This window comes from Trichoplusia ni, chromosome 18, assembly GCF_003590095.1.
Source record: "Trichoplusia ni isolate ovarian cell line Hi5 chromosome 18, tn1, whole genome shotgun sequence".
NCBI lineage: Eukaryota > Metazoa > Arthropoda > Insecta > Lepidoptera > Noctuidae > Trichoplusia > Trichoplusia ni.
The window spans coordinates 2,740,754-2,767,167 of NC_039495.1; the positions used below are offsets into that span (position 1 = coordinate 2,740,754).

At 36.3% G+C, this 26,414-nt stretch overlaps 1 protein-coding gene across 1 annotated transcript in view; it reads right to left on the reverse strand.

Moving 5' to 3' along the window:
- The window catches only part of LOC113502744 (nuclear pore complex protein Nup88), an 87,724-nt gene that overhangs the window by 13,863 nt on the left and 47,447 nt on the right, over positions 1–26,414 (reverse strand). The window contains exon 2 of the mRNA XM_026884397.1: positions 17,788–17,957. Within this exon, the coding sequence (XP_026740198.1) occupies positions 17,788–17,957 (170 nt within the window). The remainder of the gene's footprint in view (positions 1–17,787; positions 17,958–26,414) is intronic.

Consider the following 26,414-nt stretch of genomic DNA (forward strand, 5'->3'; position numbering starts at 1 on the left):
GATCACAATTTAACAGCCGAAAAACTTTAGGAACTTTTTATGACAGATGGTCACCCATCCACGGACCGACCTTATAAAGCGTAGCATAACCTGAGGTCAATCAACTTGCGCAGTTGTAGCTTAGGTAAAGCACCTCCAACAGTCACAAGAACACAAAAGTTTAAAACAAATCGACAGTCACGTTACATCTTAATTAAATGCCCTAATATAAATTGTACCAAGAGTTCAATAAAACTCGGTAAATTTACGATATATTTACATATGTGATAAAAAAATTGTGTCCTACACGTCCAGTTGTCGCCAGTTCAATTCCCGTGCTGGTTTTAATTAAACAAACCGAATATAATATACGGTGGCAATTTAACGTGTCCTGCCGTCTAACGACACTTATAGATGAGTTGTGGACACCTACCATTTGTCATTTAATTTATTATTGTTTGAATTTGTATGTGTGGGTAGATGTATTTTATTTTATGTGGCGTTTGTCATGTTTTGCAGTTTTGCAGTTTTTGTAACTAAGTGATGTTTTTTGCACGCAATAACAGTAAAATTTCTCAAATGAGTAATAAGTATATTGCTTATTAGTAAGTCGTGTGATTCGCTTTATTTACTTAGAAGTCACTTTAATTTTCAGGCGAGTAACAAAATGTAGTCCAAGGGTCTTTAAAACATCCTTATATTTTTTTCTAAGATCTAGAAACATCAGTATTTGTTTTGTCAGACTTCAAAACTATTCCCAATTCGAATTAACTACATTTCTTTTAGTTTTTACGGTAAGCACAAATTGATTTAACATTCGTTACAATTTTGCGAGTTCAAACGCGAAATTTAAACGAGTCACAATCGTAGCCCTCAACTAATGAATAGGGGAGTTTGAATAGAAAAATAGAATTATTAATTTATTCTATTTTTGCGCGTGATGGTTAATATGCATGCGTTGTTCGGAACGAGTCTCTAGGGTTGGGATACATGGTTCTATTATTTATAACGTATTTAATGCTCGGGATCATTGTACGAAAGATATTTTTATTAATTATGCATGAGGATTGGACATTTGTGCGGCGTGTTCGACTGTTTGGGATTAGTGTATGTTTTTTGAGATAAATATATTTGTGATTTTATGTTTGGTTTGCTTATCAATGTTGATTTGTTTCATTAATTTATGCCTAAATGATGTATGGTATTGCTTGCCGTTTTTTAACGTTCGTTGATCTATAATATAGCTCCTTCAAATTATTATTTTTCCAAGTTTAATGTTTGCTAGTAACATTCAAAGTTTCAAAGGGTTTTAACTAATTGCAGCTCAGCCAATTCAAATGACACAAAACACGTAGAAAACTTTTACAAGATCAGCAAAAGCTGATCAAATTGGTAGTCCTTGATACAGATCCTTTCATTCTACCACTGATCTAGAGTTCTACTACAGGCATATTCCCCATAAACACCGACACACAATACCCTCAAAATGTTTCGCTTGTCCAGACTCCTGACGTCACGCAGTGAGTCTAAGAACGAATGTCGTGGTGAAAGTGCCTTGAAAACGTTCGTGATGAATTAGAGGCTTTTCTAAAGGATTGCCTGGAGGCTGCACACAGGTATAGAAGGTAGGTAAAGAAATATAGCGGGAGTGATTGAATCCGTTTGTAAAAGCTAGCACTTGGATGGAACATTCTGCCTTGTCCCGTAAGAGCCATGTAACTTTGTGAGGATATAGTAACACAAACATTTGATACTTCTTAAACAGTAGATTTTTAAAACTTGTAAGAACAATATTACTATAAGCGTAATAGGACTGATAGTTTCAGGTACTTTCTCTATATGAAAGGGGGATTTCCTCCTCGGCTGAGGGTCGCTAAAGGCCAGGGTCCTCAAGTAGGTTTCAAACTTCTCAGTATCATAGCATCACAGCATAACTGTTGATGGTGACATAAAATTATTGCCAAATAACACTAACTCCAGCCATGCGATACAATATGAGAAAATTAAGTAAGCATACCTATCTTTAAGTCCAAAAAAAAGACTCATAATAAAGAAAAATACCTCGGCCCCATCTCCTAAAAATCGACGTATAACAGGTAAACATCCCGAAGTCTGCATCCAGTGGTAATCAACGCACAGAACGGAATGATCACAATAAAATATTTGGGGTGCAAATGGCTTTCGCCGTTCGCCAAACCCCGACTTTTCACCTTACACCGGAAACAACAACATTTTTCGCGAGGTGAATTACATGGATGTAGCTTGTATAGATGGGGTACTGGTTAGGGAGTTTAAGATGAAGAGAAATCAATCTCGCCAACATTGTTCGATGAATTCTGACAAAATCGACTTATTTTAAAGTTAAGGCAGTAAAGTGACGTGACATTGCAAATAAAATCGACTTACTTCAAAATAAGGACAGTCATGTGACGTTACATGTACAAAAATATTGAGTTAATAGGATTTAAGGATGGAATAAAAGGATGATACTTAACTAATTAGTAGTTATTAGAAAACAGTATCGATATCGACATATAGTAAATTCACGGAATGATTAAAAAATACAAGAGCAAAATATTAATAATTCTGTATCGGTCGTGGCTGTAATCGCTAAGCGCTTCCTGATTAACCAAACATTTTATATCAATGTAATCCTTTTAATAATTAAATGTATAGCGATGTGGGAGTCCGGTGTTTCACGTAAATCGTCGATCCGGGATAATACTGATCAATATTAACGATCGTCGAACACTTCGTGTGTTTCCGCCACAACTCGGCCGTGTTCGCAAATTGAATTAGTTATGGCTTCTGATTGGCTCCGTGTTTTATTCTGATTGTGTACGTTGATGACGTAATAAGTTCGTTCGTTGTTCGAAATTGGGTGTTGATTGGTAAAGTCTATCGGGGTACGCATGTGGGTAATCTGGAATTCCAAACTGCTTCATGTCACAAAGAGATATGACAAAAAAAATATTTACACTTTTTCAATATTGAAGAACTTTTGACTTTATAGATTTTGGAAATATGCAAAAAACGTTGTATTTTTATACAATACAAACTACACTATTTCATTTTTACGAAAAAAAATTCAACATTCATTGACATCTTGTATTTAATATTTTACTTTACAAGTAAAAATCGTAGCCAGACAAGATAATCTCTTACTGGCTTAATCCATTGACGATCTAAGATATCATAGCACACAAGAGTCAAAATCGTTTACACAGTCCCGCTCACCTAAGGACGTATTAATTAAAAATGCGAAAAACGTCCAAGCGATTTTAATACTAAAAGGGGGGTCAACTATCTGCCTTTTGAATTCACCCTAAATCGCGTTCATACGAACTGAGAGCTTAAAACTAATACATCTGGGTGGCGTGTGACTGGAGTGGGAGTCTGTGAGGGGGGGATGAGGCATGTGGGGCGAGGGGGGGGGGGGCGAGTCGGTGTTAATTATTCACATTTTAATTTACGAAGCCCCGGCACTGGCCAGTCGCAACGGGGAAAAATGTCTTGCGATCATTCGACAGTAGTATGGAACATGTGGATGGAAGTTTTGAAGGATTTTCGTGATTAATGAAATTTTTGATTATGTTCCGGCGGTAGGTTTGAGGATGGTTTCTTTGTAGACTTAGTTGAGGAGGTAATTTGTGATAAGGTTAGTATTTTAGGGAGAAAGTGTCTTAGTGCTTTTAGGAAAATTTACTTCTGCATTTTTAATAACAGAAGTTTGGCCATTGAGGCGTGTAAATCTGATTTACAATAAAATCATTAGTAACCTATCTTTCGTTTAGTAATTAAGTCTAAGCATATTTTAGTTAATCAATATTTTTTGCGGTTTTTTGAACTATTCCTAAGAAGCTTATGCTTACACATTGAAGACTATTTCAAATGACGTGGTTATCATTCTAACCTTTTTCCAACTATGTTCGGGTCGGCTTCTTTTATAACAGAATTCAGCTTAGTACCAATGTTTTACAAGGATCTGACCTCCGCAACCCAGTTACCTGGGCATCCCACTCAGTTAGGCTGGTTGTCAGACTTTTTAGCTTCTGAATACCTGTCGCGACTGTCAAAGATCTATGAATAACAGCCGGGACCCACAATTTAACGTGCCTTCAGTAACTCGTTATGACAACGATAGTCACCCATCTATGGACCAACCGCGTCAAGCTTAGCTTAACTCTACTATTCCAAATATTTAAGTAAAATAAACTTACAAATAGATCACCTAAAACATCGAGAAGGCACCTCCTCAGGTATTATTCACGCCAACATTCAAACGCTACATTCAACCCCAAACGTATTAGACATCACTTTCATGACACATGCTATGAATAAACGAAACAAAAGCAGCCCCACCTACTCGTATCTCTCTCCCTTTTCATCACTATCGAGGCAACAAGGACAAATATAGTGCTCCTATCCGATACCGATGAGAAAAACGATCAGAATACGGACCCACGATTGCTATCTAAATAATTCAAGCGTGTATTCAGTCGCTGTAGCACTTTGCAAATTTGTACCCTCCATTTTTTAAACTTATCCCTCACTTCTATTCTCTAAGTCATAAGGTTCATATTTGAGGTGATGTTAGTTTTGAGGTGTGGGCGAAAACTCGGTGCCAACGTATGGAGTTTTTACAGGCTCTTATACGAAAATGTCGAACCGAATCGGTGTTCTCATAAGCAAAATGTATGGGACAGAAATTTAAATTTGTTTCTGCAAGTTAGGGACAGAAGATTGGATGGTTAATTGTATTTTTGATTTTTAACACAGGATTAAACATTAATAGAAATGCGTGAACGATAAATTCATGCTATTTTTTAGTATGGCAAAAACATTGAGTTTATTTTATCAAAACTTTTTGCTATTTTTCCATTTTATTTGATTTTGAACGTCCTATTTCAGACTTACATTTGAAATATTTAGGTCACCTGTTGGTTGACAAGACATAAAATATTCCGTTCACTCTAATATCTAAGCATAAAATTCTAGGAAACTTGCAAATCGAGCAAGTGCTGCACTATTAAGTAGAACGATCCTTTGAGGATATGATGATCCTTTGATATTCTTACTTAATTACTAGTGACTCAAAGGAATGACGTAAGTGTAAGACGTGCTAAGTCACCGACAGTCAGAAAAATTGTATTATAAGGAACACCTATAATTTCTGTGATTTCGTTATATTCGCTTCTAAAATCTAGCATGTTAATACCAACCTTGCAGGTGTAATAATTGAAGTTCAACTATTATTTTATTGACATACTATAACCGACTGGTTGCGGTCACCACGCCAAACCTGCTGTGCGCGAAGTGTTGCTGGGTTTGATCCCTTTTTAGAAAAAGCATTTGTGTGATCTATACATTCTTGTCTTTAGTTTAGGTGTCTTTGAGCATGTGACTTGAATGTTTCTGAAACCTCAACGACACAAAGATTTAATTCCTTAGTCCAAAGGTCATTTAAACAAAAAAACAAAGAAAAGAATTGACCTCTTTACATCTTCGTGATACTACTGTACTTTCCTACACAACACCAAACCCTCTCCCAAACATTGAATCGTAAAAAGTGAATGACAAGACGCGGGATAAGGACTAATAACCCGTCAGTGCCGATCATTGCGAGATGAGCCCGATTTGTAATGTAGATGCGCTCGGTCCATACGACCTTACGACGCTTCGGAATTTATTACACACCTCAATGGATGCATGAATATGGGTTTTTATGTTGTTACTCATAATGGTAATTTGGTAATGTACTGATTGGGTGGTATTACTTTTATTTCAGCTAGGCCGCTTTTCAGGCACAATGTTATAACATTTATGATGTAACTATAATAATGATGTTAGGTGTGCAGTTCCAAAAATGGCCAAACATTCCATAATTAAGTCACGTCTCATCTTCTTGAAACTTCTATGAATTGCTAGTAGTCTTTATAATGTTACCCTTATATGCATTGTAAAGATAACATCACCGACATATATATTTTGATAGACATACAGGGCATCCACAATTTGTTCTATAAAAAATGATATTAGTATTAAAAAAATAATTAACCAATCTTTAGTCTTCTAAAATTTGTAGCATAAAAAGAAATCAAACGTAGAAATGCAGTAAAAAACAATAGAAAGCACGACCGAACACGAATACTAATTAGAAACACATCTATTCACTCCGTTCGGTGCACAAAACAAAAACATCTTCCATCATCGTTGCACCGAGTCATGTATCGAGCGGATTCATTAAAAGGGCAGCAAGGGTGGGCCTTATCCAATATTTATTAACTTATTTCAAAGAAAATCGTATAATTATCACCATAGCATAGCATCGCCCCTGAACACCCCACGCGAACCTTCGCTCGCTGTAGATTAGTTTGCAGATGCGACGTTACTAGTACCTACTACAGTTTTAGCAATTTTTTTTCAGTTTTGTAGCTTAATAAAATTTGCCTGTGAAAAATACGTCTTTTAGAGTTACACTTTTTCTCTGTTTTCCTCGCAGCAAAATAATGATCTGTTTCAACTTATCATTTTGAGCTCCATTAACCTACACATATTCACTTGCCTTCTTTCTAGATACATCTCAAATTTTACCAAATTTCGTTGAATATCGATATAATGTAGAGTAATCAGTATACAGGGTATATATTTTCAATAAGCCGGAAAATAGCATCGTTTTTCCTTGAAAATACACGTAAAAGAAACAGAAAAAAAGGTAAACTTACAACAAACAAATCTCAGAACGACCAGTCTCCGTAGGCAGAAAACTCGTAAGTTATTAGCCAATTACAAATGTCGGCTCTGCAGTCATCACTCTTAGCGCTCAATTAGTATTCAGTCGCTCTCCTTACGTGTTCCAAACTTAATGAGAGTATGTGTTGGAGTCGTATTTTTGAAATTCAGACCCTTTGAAATAACATGGGCATCGCAAAAATATGTTAATGTCACCTGCGAACCGGCTACGCGAGGAAAATTGATTAACTCTAGCCGAGTCAAGTATTTTTGATGTAAGTGTAGATTAGGATTATTTTTCATGATGTTGTTAATTTTGAGTAGATTTTTAGTGATATCATTATAGCATGACGGATACTATACTTTGAAATCTGGAACGAAAATTAACTTTAAATATATTATTAAATGTTTCCATGCCGCTTCTTTGCCCCTTAATGTGGCAGGCACACTATGACACTTACCGACAACTTAGAATTGATTGAATTCAAAATAAAACATATCAGCTCAAAAGATCACTTTGCAAAATCCTCGAAAAACATCACGAAAGTAACAAAACCAAAATGGATGTGCAACAAGGAGCTATCGATGCACCCCATTGCCCCCGCTTTGATCTCGCCGCCGCCGATCGGCTAACTGGATTATTTAACGAGTTCTCACCCAATTCCGTTAATTGGCCGGTAATCCGGTGGCTAAATGGCAGGTACAGGGTTTACGAGAACAGTATAGAGTTTGATTAGCTGTGTTAGTGAATGCATGTCTTGCGTGAATGTTTTAGTATGTTGTTCGATGTTGTTAATTAGTTCGTTTATTTATTTTGTGGTAGCTACAGTAAGCGTATAAATTATAAAAAGGTCGTCTCTCAAAAGTGGTGTAAACATGACTAGACTTTGAACATGATTGGACACGTCCTTCGTCCAGTTCCGAGAAGGCAATGCCAGCCACTCCTTAGCTAATTTATGGCAAAACGAATCCGTGCAAAAGCTTTTGTTGAGGACCGTTGTCATTGAAGCAGCAAAAATCTTAATAATATAAAAGTTCCGATTGAATTCCATGGGTTTCCATAGTTACAATCGAGACTAGCAACCTTTATCATACTTTTACTCATCTTAATAGAAATATCCTTTACAATACCAGGATGGTGGTCACGTGGATGCTGCGATGAGGTCCGCGCCTTTCATGACGTCAAAAAGTTTCAATTACAAATCTATTACAGTCACTTTGACAAGCCATACCAAAGTAACAATTTAGAGAAACTTGGTAAGTTATTATTACTAATGCTTACTAAGTGTGCTATCCATCGACTTTCACAAACTATAGTGTTAGCCTCACTCCCCACAATCAAGGACATAGGAGAAGGCACTAAGAGTATCCGGAGCGTGCACACAAAAGGTTCTATTTCTGCAAGGCGGGCGTTTGCGGCCTCGCCTGGTGTGACGTGTGACATTGTGGCTTGTTACGTGTTTCTTACCGGGTTTAGGCAAGGCATGCGTATTGCTGAGACTGCGTTTTGAGTGTGGATATTGTAAGTATAAATTGTCTGGTTAGGTTTGAGTGGGAGTTCGGTGAGAAGTACCCCATATAAGTATGGATGGAATGGATGGACACGGCAGGACGTCGATGAAAATGTGTGTTTGAAAATATATTTTTTCAGCACAGATTAAGCGAATGTTTAATGCTCTGTGAAAGTCAGACCGATGACTCTTTTAGATTTAGTTTATTTTTGCGAGATATAATAATGTAAAGACTTTTCTTTTATGACTTTAACTAACTTTATATGAGCTTACATTATTAGAAAGTTAATAGAGATCACGGAAAAGTAGCTCTTATATTGAAGACATTTAAGATTTAATTAGCAAATGATTTAACGCAATCATAATCCACGATCTCTGCTCATTCTAAGTTCCACTTTAAGAAAACATTCATAAAATCACATTGTAGAAATCAACATAAAACTTAAACGAAATCAAAACGAACTCCATTCATTGTGCGAATAGGAGGGCTAAAGTGGTAGTTTTGCAGAATCATATTATGAATCTATTTCATCCTTTCCATTTTTTATCTATGGCAGATTTAATTAGGTTATTTTATTTGAGATACATCGACCTTAACAAAGGTGAAAAAATACTTCTGGCTACCTCGATAAATATACTTAAAATCAAGATAATTATCACGTCCTTTTTTATGCACGTATAAAACGTTTTACAAGGACTCAAGATGCACAGTTCCAACATGTCATTCCGATGGAGATGAACAGGTAAGAAACCGTCACTATCTAATCATGGAAGTATGTCTATATACTTTTGTCAATAGAAAAATAAATCAATAAGTTGACAATTAACGAAGGCATTATGATTATCATAAACTAAGCCGTTTTAAATTATAGATACCATAATACTATACAATATATTATTACACCTTTTTATTTTTAACGTCATTAAATTAAATTAAATTATCAATACATAAACGACGATTCACATTACGATTCTGCAAGAAAACAATTTTAGGGCCCAGTTCAAGTTCCTCGCCGATATATTCCGAATGTAAGTTAGAAGCTAGACCGTGGCGAAATAACACTAAATCTAGACCAACTTCAAGCGTGTTGGCTGTATATTTAAGAACTTTCTTTGTGAAATGGTTTCAGTATTAGTTGGTGGTTGCGTTTAGATTGGACTATCAGTATCATTACTATGTATTTAAGAAGTTATTTAATGCTTTTTGGATTAGAAATTAATTACTGATTTTTGTATTTTGAGTATGTGATTACAGATGAATCTGTTTTTGGACATGTAAGTGAGTACCACAATTAAGGCAAGATTAAGTCGATATTTTTCCTTTAGATTTCTGCCTTTTATTATCAAGTTGAATATAAATACTGATATCCTTTTAATACACCTGAAGATATTAGGTCCCTACTTACATTTGTTGATGATATCAAAAGAGTAAATCTGATTACATCAAAGAAATAAATATAATAACATTCCATGGAAACTAAAGGTAAGTATAAGCCCTGTATTTAATTTAAAAGGCCCTTTTACTATCAAACATGCGAACCACTGTCCAACGGCCTCTCATCAGCATACATGTGTTAATTAAAATTAATTCACACATGTCTGGGTGTTAAATTATTCACAATTATAATTGTAATAATCAGGAGTCAGAGCTAAGACCGTCCGAACCAAAAAGCCGAGAGCCGGCCGTATTAATATTATCACATATCCGGGAGTGGAGCTCACTGGAAGAATTTTTAATGCTATGCTTTAATTATTTTGCCGTTGGCCCCGGTTGGGCGCCAGTCTAAGTTCCATTCACATTAGAGAATTCATTTTTGCTACGGCCGCGCCTACATTCTGAATTATTAAGGTGCTTGCCGAAAACTGAAAATTGCTGAGATCACCGGGTGCCAGACGGTGTGTATTTATGAGTGCGTAAATTTTCTAGAGGTATTCTGTAACCGTTTGTACATTATGAAGGGGGCTAATTAACCGGCCGAGTTGGGCGCTGTTAATAATGGAAGAGATGCTGCGTACTTCTAATGTTAGATGGGTGTGGATGAAAAATCTACGGACGGTATAATCTTGATCATTCATATTGTATATTAATGACTGTTTGTTTTAAAGTGTTGTGTATTGATGGTCGGTTTCGTTGGTGAGAACAAAATTTGTATGTGCAGTGTCAGGCAAAGATTAATTTTCACGATGAAGAAAGACATATTTTCTGATTCAAGTAAATAAGTAAAATGAGAGAGGGAGCCCAGTGAATTATTCATTACATGTCCAAAAAAATCTAAGCTCGCAATAACACAGAAAAAAAAACTTTGATAAAATTAAATCTTACCTAGTGAAGCCGCATCACAAAGAAACAGACGGAACAAAAATGTAATATGATTAGAAACAAATTACACACGCGGCCACGATAAGTCCGGCTCGCGAGGCTAACCAGCCGTGGCCCCACGGTGGGCGCCACTCGGCCTTTGTCCGTCCACTTTCTTTGTATATTGTACCATTTCATGCAAAATTTAATTTCGTTTTCAAGACTCGTGCGGAATGATATTACGGTCGGCGGACGCCACCGCCGTTTGTAATTTCCCTCCTCAAGTGTGTGTGGACATCGTGCCTTTTTCATCGCATTCCGTTTCGGTGGGTGGGCACGGCACCGGTCCGGTACCGTTACGTTTATTGCGGCGTTGTTCGGAATTAAACAGTCGGATTGCAACCGCCGTTAATTGCTATACACAACTTCGCCCAGGTGGTTTATTGGCCGCTCTTTTAGCCGCGTGCATGATTTCGCCTGTTAATCAATGTTGCCACAGTGGGAATTTTATTTTTCCGCTGGTAATGCAAACGAAATGTCGTTAGGAATGAAATTAGAATACGCTTTGTGCTCCTAAAAAGGAAACAAAGCAAATCACGAAGTTCTTTTTACTTTTCTATACAGCCGGAAAATTCCCCTGCCGCTGCTGTTCACAGCCATATTTTATATTATAACGATAGAAACACCCTCACACAAAAATATTTGTTAAAATTTTGCACAGCATTCCAATAAATATCTCTGACCCACGCACAAACTTTTTCATCCAGTTTGACACACAAACCTCTCAAGTTCACCATACATTTCACCGCCCATAAAACTACCGACAGGCAGCGAGTGATTCAATAACCCCTTGTAAGAAACTCCCAAATCTTTTCAACCCTTTAAGAAGCACCCCAATTTGTTATCGATACCGGTAACACGGTCCAGTGGACCGAGGGCGTCTCCGTAGGGATAAAAAAGGGATTCTTTCTGTGATCTACCCGCAAATCGGTGTACACACAATAGGGGGCGATTAAGGTACTTAGGATCGACGTGAGAAAGGGATCTTCTTTTTCTTTACTTTTTATTGCGTTTGATCGGTTTTGGGGAAGTCGTGATTTTTGTCTTTTATTGTTTGGACATTCTTTTGTGGAGCTTGATTCGGTTCTCGTTGGATTTTCTATAGTATATTATTGTAAGAAGCGTTGAATAGTCTCTTGAGTTAAATCTGTGAGTTAAATACGTAAAAAAAATCCTAAATAATTTAATTAGATACTTAAAACCTGTACATTGTAGAAGCACCTACATTTATACTACACATGTAATGTCCAATTTCGTTCCCACCCTAAGTGAACAAGTTAGTCGACTGCATACAAATATATTTAGAGGCACTCAATAACTACCCTCAACACGCCACAAACATGTTTACACTGAGAATCCGTGTCCAGTCTTGTTCAAACAAGCCCACACAAACTGGACAGGGGCTAGATATTTGCATATCGGTCTCTTACATGTTTATTGAGGCGTCTATGAGATTATGTCGTTAATAAAGTTTCGGTAAGACGGGATGGTCATTTTGTAGTTTAAGGATTATAGTTTGTTTTGTTTGGATTAAATGTGGGTAGGATGTTATTCGATGTTATAAGGAGCATGAGAGAGGATTTAGACAAATTTGTCAATTTGAGCTATATTAAGTTGTTGTAATGCTAAGCGGTGGTCAAATTTTATGAATATATGATCTACTAAGGTCGTGAAAATGGATAGCTAGCAGAGAGAACAATAATGACATTTGTGTGCAAGTGACCTGAGGCAAATAACCTAACTTTATCCCCATCAAATCATTCAATTTTCAGATCACGATCTTTGCTGAAAGATCTTATCAAAATCCACCTGAAAGTCAGGTAACAAGCGATTAGAACGAAATCTGAGATAAAGACAAAGAATAAGATATAATCCAGGGTAGGGCCCCGACGCGTCCGTACGTGTACTGAGGATTAGCCGGCAAATTGGTTTAAGCCGAAAGCCCGGATCACGCCGCGAATCAATCCTATCGGAGACGTGAGGGTTAACATAGAGATGGTTCAAGGACTGTTTCTGAAATTCGTAATAAATAAGTCAATAACTGCAATATGAGCCCTTAAATTTAATGATGCTAAGGAAACGTGACACCAAAAGCCGCAGTTTTAAAACTCATCTTGCTTCCATACAGGTAGCAGAACAAGGATACATTGTCTGGTCAATAAGGATACAAGGTCAGCAAATTGACCACTCAGGGCAAATGCGACGCTTGTGTGTATATAAAAAATAATCTGAGATGAAATTGATGGGCTTTAGGACTAGGAATACTAAAGAATACTGGTAGCACCCCGAAGGTGGAAGGTCCTTTCGACTATGGATTAAAAAACAAATCAAAATTGAATAAAACAGGAACATTAAATGTATTCACTTTTTGCGAACAAAACTTCTCCTTACAATGTTATCACGATTTCGATTCCAATAGATTCTAATAAGATTAGTGATGTCACACGGGTGTTAGATAAAATAGTTTGTGGCCTATAATTGGGGTTCAGGTCGGACCGTCCGATGTCAATTTACTGGCAAACGAAACTGCACCATCCCCCTTACGAACAAAGCTTCATTTCCTACAAAAACTATTTTCCATGGCTATCACTCGCATGACTAGACAATATCGACTTGGAAGGTGATCTTTGTCTTGGCATTAGTTAATTTAGACTTTATGTCGTGTTGTTAAGGTTGATTTTTTGTTCTGGATGTCACAGATAGTTTTCTCCGATCGAGTTCTGTTTACAAATTGGATCGGTCGTCGGGTAAATCAGGGTTACCCAGTAATTGAGACTTACAGGATCGTTCGGTTTGCGGGTAGGTTGAAGGATTAGGTGGCCATGTATTGCTATCTATTGATCTTGGGTTGTTTAATGTGGGATTTGGGTTATGGTAGTAGATTACGTGTTATTTCGATGTCATTTGTGTTGTTAGTAGTTGTATATCTCGAAGTGTGTGTCTTTAGAAGAATAGTAACGATTTATTGTCTGGTGTTTCATATTTATTAATGCAATTTGTTTAATCCTAAGATTTAAAATCTTATACCACCCACAATATAACCACAAATAATATATCAATGAAGTTTTTTTTAGCTTATTTTCGCAATAGATCAGATAGAACCTGAACTCCTGTACATTTTCATTACATTCACTCAACCCTTTTCAGCCAAAACATAATCAATCCCTTACTTTGAACTACCCACAAAGTTTCTTGGACAGGACACAGGACGCAGGTTCTATTCCCGTGCGAGATATACTTGTTTCGTTCGTGTTTGAACAGGATCGACTTGTTTGACGTCTGTCTGTGCCAATAATGGACATTTAATTATGTGTTGCGATGTCGCCATTTTTCTATTCGAAGTGGAACTACGTAAGTCTCAACTACTCATACTATGAATTTATTTTTTTAATGAAAATTCGCGTGTTTTATCTGGACACAAATCATGAGGCTTCGATACAAATAGTTTTCTTCAGCATCCGTACTCGATAATCACTTGATATCTTGGGCCTATATTTTAAAGATCTCTCAACGGTAAGAAATAAACAAATTCCACCAACCATTGTCAACAGTACAAAACAAACAGCGAACAATACAGCAATATTTAAGGCAGTGGGAGATTCGGTTCTGGTCGGATATGCAACGATAAGAGGTTATCAAATATACGAGCTCCGGCTTCCGAGACACAAGGAATTAGCCGGCGAATGTTCTCGAATGTTTTAAAGCGCATGAATTGGTGCATACTGTGAGAAAGAGGGGGTAAGATTCTGGGTCTGGTGAGAAGTGATAATTTTCATAGCCTTTTTGAAAGAATCGGTCAAAATTATGGTATTTAGGTACCATAAATTTGAGCGATTCTTCGTATCTGTATATCTTTTTCAAAGAGTCATGTGACTTTGTATTTTCAAAGCTCTTTGAATATACATATTCGAGTGACAAGTTCAGGACTAGCGCATGTAATTTGGTTCAAAATACTGTCCTGTTGAAGTGTGTTAGTATTAATGAGGTAGTAAAAAGTACCTTTATCTCTGTTGGTTTTCTAAATAGTTGTAATGACGTTTGATAATACTTACTATCCAGTAGAAAGTATCAAAATGATTGTTAGTAATTCCTGCATTGGATATCTAAGTCTATCATAATGTAGATGGACAAATACTTTTTGTCGAATTTCTTATTTTTCACATTATTTTCTAGTATAAAAAAAAACTATTAAACGCGTGCATGCTTACTTAGACATTCACTACTTAGGTATGTTAACGGTTGTAATCCTTAAAGATATTTGCTCCTTAAGGCAAAATTATGAGCGATCGCAAGCCAAAGGGGTAAAGAACTAAGGGCGCAGACAATATACGGGCGGACCCGGCGCATAGGATAGTGTAAATTAGTTGGTAATAGTGTTTAAAGAAAATTAAGGTACAAGCAATTTGTGATAATTTTGTTTACTGAAGGTACGTCTATAAGTGTGACGATCTATGGTGCAGTAAGGTTTTGTGTATATGTGTGTGATATTATTTTATGAGTTTGCTTTTAATTAGTTTACGGAGTTAAGGTTCGAAATGACGTAGCTGCTTTTGATATAAAGCGAGGATACAAAACGAATTCCTGATATAATAGCTTTTGACTAGAAGCTGTCAAACGTTTGATTAAATTAGTCAGAATAAAAGCAATATACTGCATAGGAATTAGGTCTTTAAAGTCAATAAGTCCCCATCTTAAGACCTTAGCCATCGATGGGCATTTGTCTACATTTTATTGAATGTATATAAAAAAGACACTACCCTGACGCATCGATGAATTACATTTAAAACACAATTTCAAGTACCATCATAAGGACTAAAATCCAAACTTAAACCCAACACAACAATATTAACAAAACTGAACCGACTTGCCAAAAATCATGCTATCATCCGCGTACAGTTCAGAATAAACATGTAAAACACAAATCCTGGGTGCAGACGGCAAGTCTGAACATCTTAGCATAATTAGCTGAGAGGGGCCGTTTATTGCTAATATTAGTTGTAAGGATTAATACTAACGGGTCCTGAGCTGTGCTGGGAATCTTAACTAGTGTTATCATAAGTCAGTCGGATCGACTTGCTTTTTGTGAGTCGGTTGTTGTTGGAAGGTTTAATGGTTTCGGTACGGGTATTGGGCATACAATGTTTGGAAAACATGTATTAGTTTTATAAACAAGTAATGGGGAAGTATGGCTTTTCAATTTTGACTTTTTTATCAATGTCCATGACAATTCGTTTTTTTATAAAATAAAAAAAAACTGAATTTGATACTAGCCAATATCACAATTTGGAAGGAATTAAAGCAAAAGAAATGGCACAAAATGGATTACCTTATAAAAATATATTTTATGTGATGCTGATTACGTTTTGCCAGTAAGTTACTTTTTTTACAAAAAGTCCTATTAGATAATTACTATTAATTACAGATGAATACCCATAATTGATTTATCGAACTTTTTACTTATAATTAAATGCAATTAGACCAACAATATTCAGTCCTCCTGTTACCATACACTGTATTACAGTTAAATATAATAATATAAAGGCATAACAAATTCGGATTTGGTCATTAAACATTGCTTCGGTTACTAATGAACAATTATCCGCAATGTTTATCAGATGACGCAAAACACAGCGTTGCGTGCATTTCTCTGTGTTGCTCGATTTTCGGCTCGTGGTCGTTGCAAACTAGACGAGGGACTGTTTTATATTCATATTAAGTTGTTTTAATGAATAGAATAGTACTTTATGTTTTTTTTGCCAATATCTTAAGTGTATTTTTCCTCGAGAATATTGATTTAATAAGGGTTTAAATCGAATAACAAGAACAATATTGATACAAAAAAGTATTACAAAAAAAAGTTATGGCATATTTTCCCACAAATATACAATTTTAATCTACAACAAAATGTATAAATATTATCCCAAAATATCTTCGAAACTTAATAAAAATTAACTAATTCCCCAAATCTACTTATCATAAAACTCAAAAACAATTTTGATACTTGGCCCCGCGTCCGCTCAATCGCAACACTTAATTGAAAGTCATCGAGTCGTATAATACTCGTCTTAGGGACGAAGCCGCAATACGTATCGGTACGAATAAATTCTAATGCAGAAATCCAAAAACATTACAAAAGCCACCCCCTTGAAACTCCCGTCTGGATGGTGGATGCGGGCAAATCTTCGAATTAATTTTACTGGCGAAATATGCAAATTTCGAGATATAGCTGCCTAATAACATGTACAAAAGAGTGGTGACTCGGGCGCGCGAAACGCGTAGAGTAGCTGCTTGTGTGGACGAGTGCTGGTTCTGTGCCTAATCGGTTTTAGCCTCTGTGGTGATTACGATACGAAAAATTGGGTAATATTAGGATTACCGTAAATCATTGTTATTATTAAGCCCAAGTCTATCAATAAATTTACTACACGGCGTAAATACCCTTTCGTGCAATCAAAGTTTAACGTGTTAATGAGAGAAATAAAAACAATCAATTTACAAAAAAATTTAGACTATTGAGAGAACGCATGTAATAATTTTAAAATAAAAGTCATTAACATAAAAACCACCTAAAATATATACTGAAATGGAGAATTAATTCTCCTAGGTTTTCCCCTAGGTACATTCACTTTAAACAACCGTACCAAAAAAAGTAACGCATCCAAGAAATAAACCAAAGGACCGTCCACTCTCTTCGCATTGTCATATAAACAATAATCTATGACTTAATCGTTACCTCAGGCTAACATTATAGCCGCTTCGAGGAGCTTAATAGGTTACAAAATTTACCGTGATAGTAGAAAATACACGATGCTTACGTGCCAGCTTTCTCGGGAACTTATTAGGCTTTATTAGATTTCAGGTGTTTAGTTTCTTCACTAGACGCGGTTAAGCCTTCATTTTATAGTAGAAATTTGTTGCACTATATTGGTCTTTGGTGTTGGTTAACTTTGGTTATGAGACATTTAATGTTGGTTGCAGTTTAGTTTTATGGGTTGGTCGTTTGTGGAATACTGAAACGTCGATAAGTTTTAAGTTACTCTTGAGTTAAGTACTTGCTTTAAAAGAAGATACTGTTTACGAACTTGTCGTAGTTTTTATCTTCCCAAAACTGACAGTCTCACTCACATAGGCGCATTAACATTAGTTATACATTACAAAGAAAGACTTTAATTTTACTCATTATTTTCCTTAATTTCTCCAACTTACTTGCACAGAACAGTTTTGCTCCCGGAATCGAAGAGTCCAGCTCTGCCCCAACGGGAGGGCAGTTCAGCGATGGTGACACCCCGGGAGCCCCACACGCAGACCTTGCTGCCACAGCTGCTGGTCATGATGCGCTCCACGGTGAACGAGGGAGGCGATAGGAAGTGGAGTTTCTGGAAGAAGATGAGGATTTTGGTTAAAGTATGAATATTGGTAAAAAAAAAATGATTGATATCAAATACGATTTGGAAAATTAGTCCAAGACTTTCGTCAGATATTATGCTTACTTTTCTTTCGAAACAATAGTATTGCCTAGTTATTACAGTAAGTCAGTCAAAACGAACATAGTAACCTGTTGGGATTGAAATGCCAAAGGTCCACCATTATTCTTGTTGGCCTGAAAATATTTATCTATGATTCATTAATACCTGTAACAGTTAATCAGTATAAGCTTTTAACATTAGCATTATATACTTTGTCCATAAAACAAGCCATCAAGTCCAAGCGCAGAGCGACGAAGACTCGATCCCGATTCCATTTCACACTCTGCGATCAAGGCAACTTTTTCAATTTCCTTTAGAAATAAGCGCTGAGCGGACCGCGGGCGGCCATCAAACGATAAATGATTATAACTATGACGTCAGAGGAAACGAGCCAAGGCGCCGGTGTAATGAGAAATAAGGCGAAAAAATCCGACGAAGCCAGGAAGCCGAGAACGCTTTCAACTTTATTTTTTGTTCCTTTTATTGATTAAAAAACTTTCCTAATCATATTTCTCCTTCGTCTCGGGAGATAGTTAGGTTATCGGCGCTACTGCGGATTCTCATGTTGATTGTTTTTGTTTTTTTTTTTTGGTTATTGTAGTTATTTCAATGATGGATGTTGATGATTGCTTTGGAAAATAGCTTTCTTAAATGGGACGAAATTATATTAATTTGCAGAACTGACTTTTATAAATATATGTAGATGTAGGTGCTTTATGAACATTTAAGTGGCTCCTTTGTAACTTATCAGGAAATGAATCATTTAATATGTCACATTGTTAAATCTTCAGTCCTATATAAACCCAGAAAATAACTCCAAATAAAATAGTTAAAAAAAAAAATCCAACTAAATACCAAGTGCAAACAAATTTAAACCCGACGCAACTAAGCCATCCACAGCAGATATTAATAGTCTAATCGCGATACTAACTATTGCAGCATTGTTTCCACTACATTAACCGGTACACAAACTTGCCAGGCACAGCCCCTGTTTCAAACTGTTCAATGTACTATAATGGCCTATTAATATTCGGATGGTCAAAGGACTGTTTTCATTGGTACTGAAACCACTTGCTTATATAGATTAGTTTTGTTGACTTGACTGATTTGAAAAGCAAGAGAAACTAGAGTAAAAAATAGAGCTTTTAATTTGACTGCACGGATAGCAGAACAGTTGAGGATATCACGCCAAACCTACTGCGTAACCATTCACGTATTCGATCCCGCGTAAGACAAGCGTAATCAAGAAATACTTGTAGTAAGTCTGGGTGTCTTTGCACTGTCTGTGGTCTCGCAATGCAAGACTTAAATTCCTCATTGCGGAAGTAATATTTTTAAAACTTGGTTTTCCTAGGATCTGTTCAATCCTACAATTCGGATTAAAACGATAGACTTAGGCACTCCTTAAAATATAAACATCAAACATCTTATGAATAATCTGCTTAACATGAACTAAACGAAATACGTTTTAAACCTGCTTAAACAAGGTTTAAAGACAAAATCCGTATAAATACATCTACCCAAACAATAGAAGTTTACCCTCTTCGGCCATTATTTAAAACATTGAAAAACCCAAACGGCCACAGTGCATTAGCGGGTGATTATCGAAAAGAATCAAAGTGGGTTAACCCTACCGAACGGAACCCGGAACGTTTTGACCCACGCGGTAACGTTAAGTTGGGGTTACACTCGCAGCAAGCAGGATATCATCATATTTTTTTTTTGTTTTAAAAAGACTCCCGCAATATGGACATTAAACCTAGAGTCGCAGTTTTCATAAAAATTCAAGTCACACACATAAAGACACTCAGACACATGTTAATCATTTCCGGATCACACAAATACCTGTCCTTCGCAGGGATCGAACCTGCGACACATAGCGTCCAGTTGGTTTTTGATGTGGTGACCTTAACCACGGACAACTGGTAGGGGATAGGGCTCGGTCATCGGATGATAAGGTAATTAAGATTCTTAACGATATGTTGATAACAATTTACTCAGTAGTTTTATTTTGGGTAATAGTAGTTTGAAACCCTAGGTATGGCATGGCGTCTCAAACTTAGTCTTCGATACAGACATTACATGCGAATTTTTTCATTGTATTACACGTCTTTCCGGAAGAGTAAGTGCCAGGCTCTCCATTTAGATATCTTCATAATCACCGGCGTCACTGGCACCCCGCCCCGATCCCTCGCACTGCGGTCACAGCGGGGCATAAATTCAGACGACGAAAACCTCGGACAGTTGAGCGTATCCACGACGCGATAATGGCTTCGAATTTCACGCCTAAAATATGGACGAGCGTTTTTTTATCTATCTTATTTTATAAATGGCCTTTAGTTTTAATATGGGTTTAATTAATTAAATCCATTTTGATACTCTTACATTTTTGCAAGACTGTACGAAAAGATGTTTGTAATTTTGTCATACACGGTTTCTCAATTACTAGATAACATCTCTTGGTAAAGTTTAAGAATAAGGTTAAGTCCATGAATGTTTTTTGTATGGAATCTTCATTGAGTTTTTAGAACATTATATATAAAATTTTGACATATAAACCTCATGTTACAAGAGTCATTTAATTTACTAGTGATCCGAGTATTTCTCTGAATTTTCGGTAGCGCACATCGATATGAAATCAAAGGAGCAAAGACAGGTTGTTATATTTGTAGCGTTATGGTATTAATCCAATCTAAAATAGAAATAGTACACCTGTCAATTTTTTTTATCAATGGTCGTGATATCTATATGATATCTGTTTCTATCAGTTCAATATCTATTTGATCATTATATGAAATGAGTTCTATATCTAACCTTACCATCAGTCTTAAGTCAGAACGAAGAGTAAACACATATTTACCATTAGCAAAAACATGACTGCATAACCCATTAAGCTAAGAGTATAAATGATAAATGCAAATTCTACAAAAATGTACAATAAAAATAAGAGCCGGGATTACGTTTACGTATTAAAATTCCTGATAGGTACACACATAGCTAAGCCGAGCACAATTAAGGGAAGGTGGGAGTCTAAGGGGGCAACAGGGGTAATTTCGGCATATTAAATAAAATAATAATATTATGACAAAAATATAAATTATTCACGTCGCGTACGTCCGTGTATCGCGATCGGTGTCCCAGCCAGATATGTATAAATTTCGTTTTTTTTTTCGCCATTTCGTTTTACGTGACCGAGGAGCGGCTCGCAAAGATTGCCACAACGGTGCATGTATTCAAATAATTGTTTGTGTTTTTTCATTTTAATTCTTCCACGGGTGGAATTTTAATGATGCGTTTGTATAAAAGATTGGAGGATGCTAAGCGCTTATATAAAATTTTCGGAGTCGGATTAAAATGGAAAATCGCCTTTGGATTAAGCGCGGCGGTCAGTTTTTATAGGTTTTTAGTGTAGCTTTTTATGATATATATTTATAACGATTACGTGGATTCTGTGTTCTCACCAAGGTTTAAGGGATATTTAGTAACGATGTATAAATGTAATAGAATCCGATATTATCACTTCACCATATCGATTCCTTATAAAATATTCAGGAGATACGACCAGATAAAAATGTATGTGAATGAAACTGTCACGGCGTAATTGCTTACTAAGAGCAATACATAGCAGCATACAAATACAAGAAAATGTTGTCAATTTGTTGCCGAGGTGCCACATAACCGAGATACAATTATGTGTCTCAAGAAATTTTTCGCAATAGTGATTAGTCATGGCGAGAAACCAACAAAAAGTTCCATTAAACTTTATCGCAAATGTTGACTCTAATATATTTGCTATGTAACATAAACTTAACAGCGGAACCACGCTTCACTACCCTCCATCTTCCACTCGCTAAAACGCAACCTGATTCCAAGAGGCACCTATTAAGGTTCAACTATAATTTATAAAATGCAACTACACACATAAACCGATCCGGGTAAGGCTGTAGTTATTATGAATTAAATAACGTAAGTCGACACGTAATTATAGTTGGTGCCGCTACTCGACGCGAGATGGCGCTAGTAGCAGTGTTACGGGATTAAAGTGGAAGTTATGTTGAAGTTGAGTTACTTTTCGCAGACAAAATACCTAAGTATAAATTTTGATAGGTATGTGTTAGTTTAATTTATCATCTGGCATATTCAGGGTTCACTATTTTAATAAACTATTTCAGTAATAAACTTACGTACTGTCTTAAATTAGAACATCGATATTGGAGTAAATCAAAACTTCGTAGTAAAGTGCTACATTTGCTACGGCTACGATTGTTACGGACGTAGACATCGTAGCATTTACCGTAGATGTGTCGTAGAAGGTCGGACATAGTTTTCTTAGTGAAGAATAATAATATGGAACTTAAAAGTGAAGACTATCAAATATACTGATTATTACAATATTTAAAACTCAGTTATAATAAACCATTGCAGTAATTTAGTCTGAAAACGAACGGAACATAACAAATAGTCTATCTCATAAAGTTCAATAAAAATGCATAACAGAACCCTACCCTACAAGTTTCTAACAACATCAAGTCTAAGTCTGCTCTTAGGAAACTTTACACCCTGTCTTTCAATTCTCATTAACTGGCAAGAGTGTTAAAAACTACATCTTTTAACTAAGAACCGTTCATTGATTAGGCTTCCTTTTAACAAACCTTACTTTTAAACTTCGGTAGAAAAAGTTGTTTAGTCTGGTCCGAATTTAGTTCGAAAGAAATACGGAGAATTTATGTTGCGAACGTCGTTGGAAATAAAAATGTTTTTAATAGGTGTTTTTTTCTAGTAATTTAGCTGTTGAATGAGGTCGCTTATTCGAATGCGTCAGCTAACAATTAAAAAGAAAATGTTTTTATTTACAACGAATACTTCTCAATTTACATAATTAAAATTGCTGATATTACTGTCCTCTTTGTGATACCAACATACAACAGCACTAAGTGACACTACACGACAGTAACTAACTTTACGGTGATGTAGGAACCTCAGGAATATCTTTGTCCTAGGTGACAATAAAGGGGCGTGCATTAAACCAAAGCTACCTCAACTTGTCACAAAATAATTAAGAAACTAGCTTCCTAAATTTCCATTCTATAATATTTTCGGATCACCGTATCCAAAAACATTACCAAGCCGAACTTTGACCTCAAGAAAACACCTAAAAAATAACAAAAAGTGGCAAGAAAAAAAAACCATTAACGTTATCCCAAGTTCTTGGTCCACCTGTTCAAAACAGGAGCGACATCGAACCGCGAATAGTCACAAAACTCCCGGCATAAATCACCAAACTCTCGCATAACGTATTCTCCTCAGTACCATTAGCATTTTTTATGCATAGGAATCGATCCGACGACCGTCTAATGCCTCCCACGATACATTAATATCTTAGTTTTTATGACTCTTCTGCAACAATTCGTCTCGTATCGTGGTATATAACAACCTTCTTTATTTCTTTGAAAAATCTTCCTTGCTCCGTGACTTCAAGGTTGTTTTTCGCTTGGGAATTGTTAGATGGGATGTGGATCCGCTCGCGGATTAAGTCGCGTTTACAGTTTAGCTCAAAAGTTATGCTATAATTGTGAAGTGTACAAATATTTGGCCCAAGATTGGATTAAGGTGTGTGTGAGTCGGCGATAATATTCTTGTAGCAGATTTTATAAAAAATATTTGCTGATCGGTTAATAGAGCAGAAGCCATTTCAGCTGATTTATGTTAAGAATTTACCTTGAATATAAGCACGTATAAAGACAGCGTAATTCGACAAGCATAAGAGAAAGCGAGTCTTGTGTCAAGCCTCACAAATATGAAAAGAACCTCTGGAGTGGTGGCCAGAATCAGTCATAATCAAAATAAAATTAAGGTCTAAGAAGAACTTTCCAAAAACTGTCAGCACTCCTCAATATCTAGGGACAAATGTCAGTCAATCTAGTTTTCACTTCCTTACGATAAAGGAGGAAATATAACCCAATTTATGTTCAGAATTGTGTTCAGCATCCATGGACACACCTTTACGTGAATCGGAGTTGATAATAGGTGGATCTGGCGATTTCCCTAACGCCGCCATTTTTCTTTCACGGCCACTTTGAGATTAAAAGTTTGGAAAATGAAACGTTCGGCGCTACTCCGCTATTTCAACGTATCGGGGCATCGGGCGTTTTAAAAAAGTTTCCCGCTGCGGAAAATCATTGTTTTTGTTCGGTGTTCATAAGATAGAGACGTTTTCTCTGTAATGGCAGTTAGTTATCAAAAAGTTTGTTATTAAAATTGTCGTTTTTCATTGGAATTGCCTTTGCTAATATTAAATAAACTTCGACCCTTCGTACAGTTACAAATCATATGATTTTGAGTATACCTATGAGACTTTTTAGGTGAATAAGATACAGAGATTCAAATTAAATGAATTTTACCGTCACCTGTAAGCCGGGTCCTGTATCATTAGGTTTTCTATTCACTTATGTATTTCGTATATGGTAAGTTCATATTTTAATGTACACAAAGTATATGATACCAGGACAAAGATGTTCACACAAAGAAACTATTTAACACGTTAACACGTTGGCCATATAGAATTCTTTAAAGATTTTTATCAATATCTATATAAGCTCTTAAAACTTTAGTTCCATACTTAATACTAATTCATCATAAGCAAAGAATTTGAACGATATTATGTTAATACACAATACGGCACGTATCGTACGCTGGCGTGCAGCCAAGCGCCGTTATCGGGCGCATCCTCTGAACATTATGACCAATACTTTAACTCGGATTAAAAACTTATTTAGTTACACTAATAGCAAACACTTGCGATAATTTTTAGTTAAGAGGGAATACGTTTTGGGCTTATGTAAGTTGATTTTAGGTTATGTTTAGGAAATTTGTGCACTTTCACTATGAAGTTGAAAATTATGAAAGAGATACGGTCATGATTCGTTGTTTAAAAGTAATTAGGTTTTTTGAACTAGGCGAAAGTTAAAAATTGAAGATACTTTATTTTAAATAATATTATTATGAGTTATTTTTGTGTGTCAGATTTTAACAATTCTTTATAATACAATGTATGCAATCTTTTATTGAGTCAGAACTTCATCTTTCAGCCTCAGAAACCGCGTTGCGTTCGTCAATGTAAAAATGGTAAAAATGAAAGGTACATTTGACTTACCAAATAAATCCGATGAGGTGTTTATCTTTTAACATTTCCACGTACTTCGACTTTCTAAGAAAGTATACAAAAACAATAATCGACCATAGCACCGTACATAGTGTGTATATTTTTATCTAGCTTACCCAGATCGGGCGGGAAATATCATCAAATAGTTAATACGGCGGTATCTAAGCGGGGCACACGAGCCGTGGCCGATATCCTGGCAGCGAGCCATCTGCTGGAGCCAGCCTCACCTAACGTCAGGCTGACGTACTGGTTTTGAGGATATTCTATTGTTCAGATAAGGCTTAATCAATTAGAGGCGTTACTACAAAGTTCTCTTTGATATTACTAGTAAAGAAGATTTAACAAGTTTGCGATAAAGATTTTTTCTGGATGTATGTCCTTTGTTTTGCCTTAAGTCGAGAGCTTTTTTTATTCAGTTTATCTTTCGACGATTACAGATTCTCAGACGACTGAAATCAGAATATCGCGAGTCTGCGACCGAGATTCGGATCGCGGTTTTTATTGAATGTGTAAGCATCTCTTAAGAGCCAAAGACATCCAAAAACAAAACACCATTTGGTTCCAAACAATACGGTATAACAAAGCGAATTTTCCACCAACTTGAACATGGGATATTATTTTTAATATCAAAAAAATAAACGTTGAACGGTTTGCGAAATCGTTTCGGCCATCTTTCCATTACCGCAAATTACCGGGAGAGGCCAGGGCTAAATAACGTCACGTATTTAATTACGAGCTCTGCGGAACCTCAAAAGTGACGCTTTTGAATTGAAAGCTAGAGTTTTGGGACACATTGGTGAGGGGGCTAGGGAACAGGCCGTATTGTGCGTCGACCCTTTCAATATCCAATACTTTATGCCGGTAATGAGTCTTTGAAGACACTTTTACGCGCTTTTATTTCATTAGTTGGGCTTGACTGGTGTCCTCGAATATTCAATGTGAATTCGAGATGAGAATACTCTGCAACATTCACGTCCACTCAGCTTTATCGCGTGTCTATTGTTTTGGTATATTCTTTTTCTTATCAGTCAACATGTCCTGCATAACACCTCTACCAAACAAGCTGAACATTTTGCTTACCCGTGTATCACAACAGCCGGAGGTCAATCGAGTCGGCCACTCTAATGTTTACTGATAAAAAGAAAACCAATTTGTGTTCCCACCCTGGCACCGCCCCTGCCACAAAGGAGAGCTATCTAGCGATA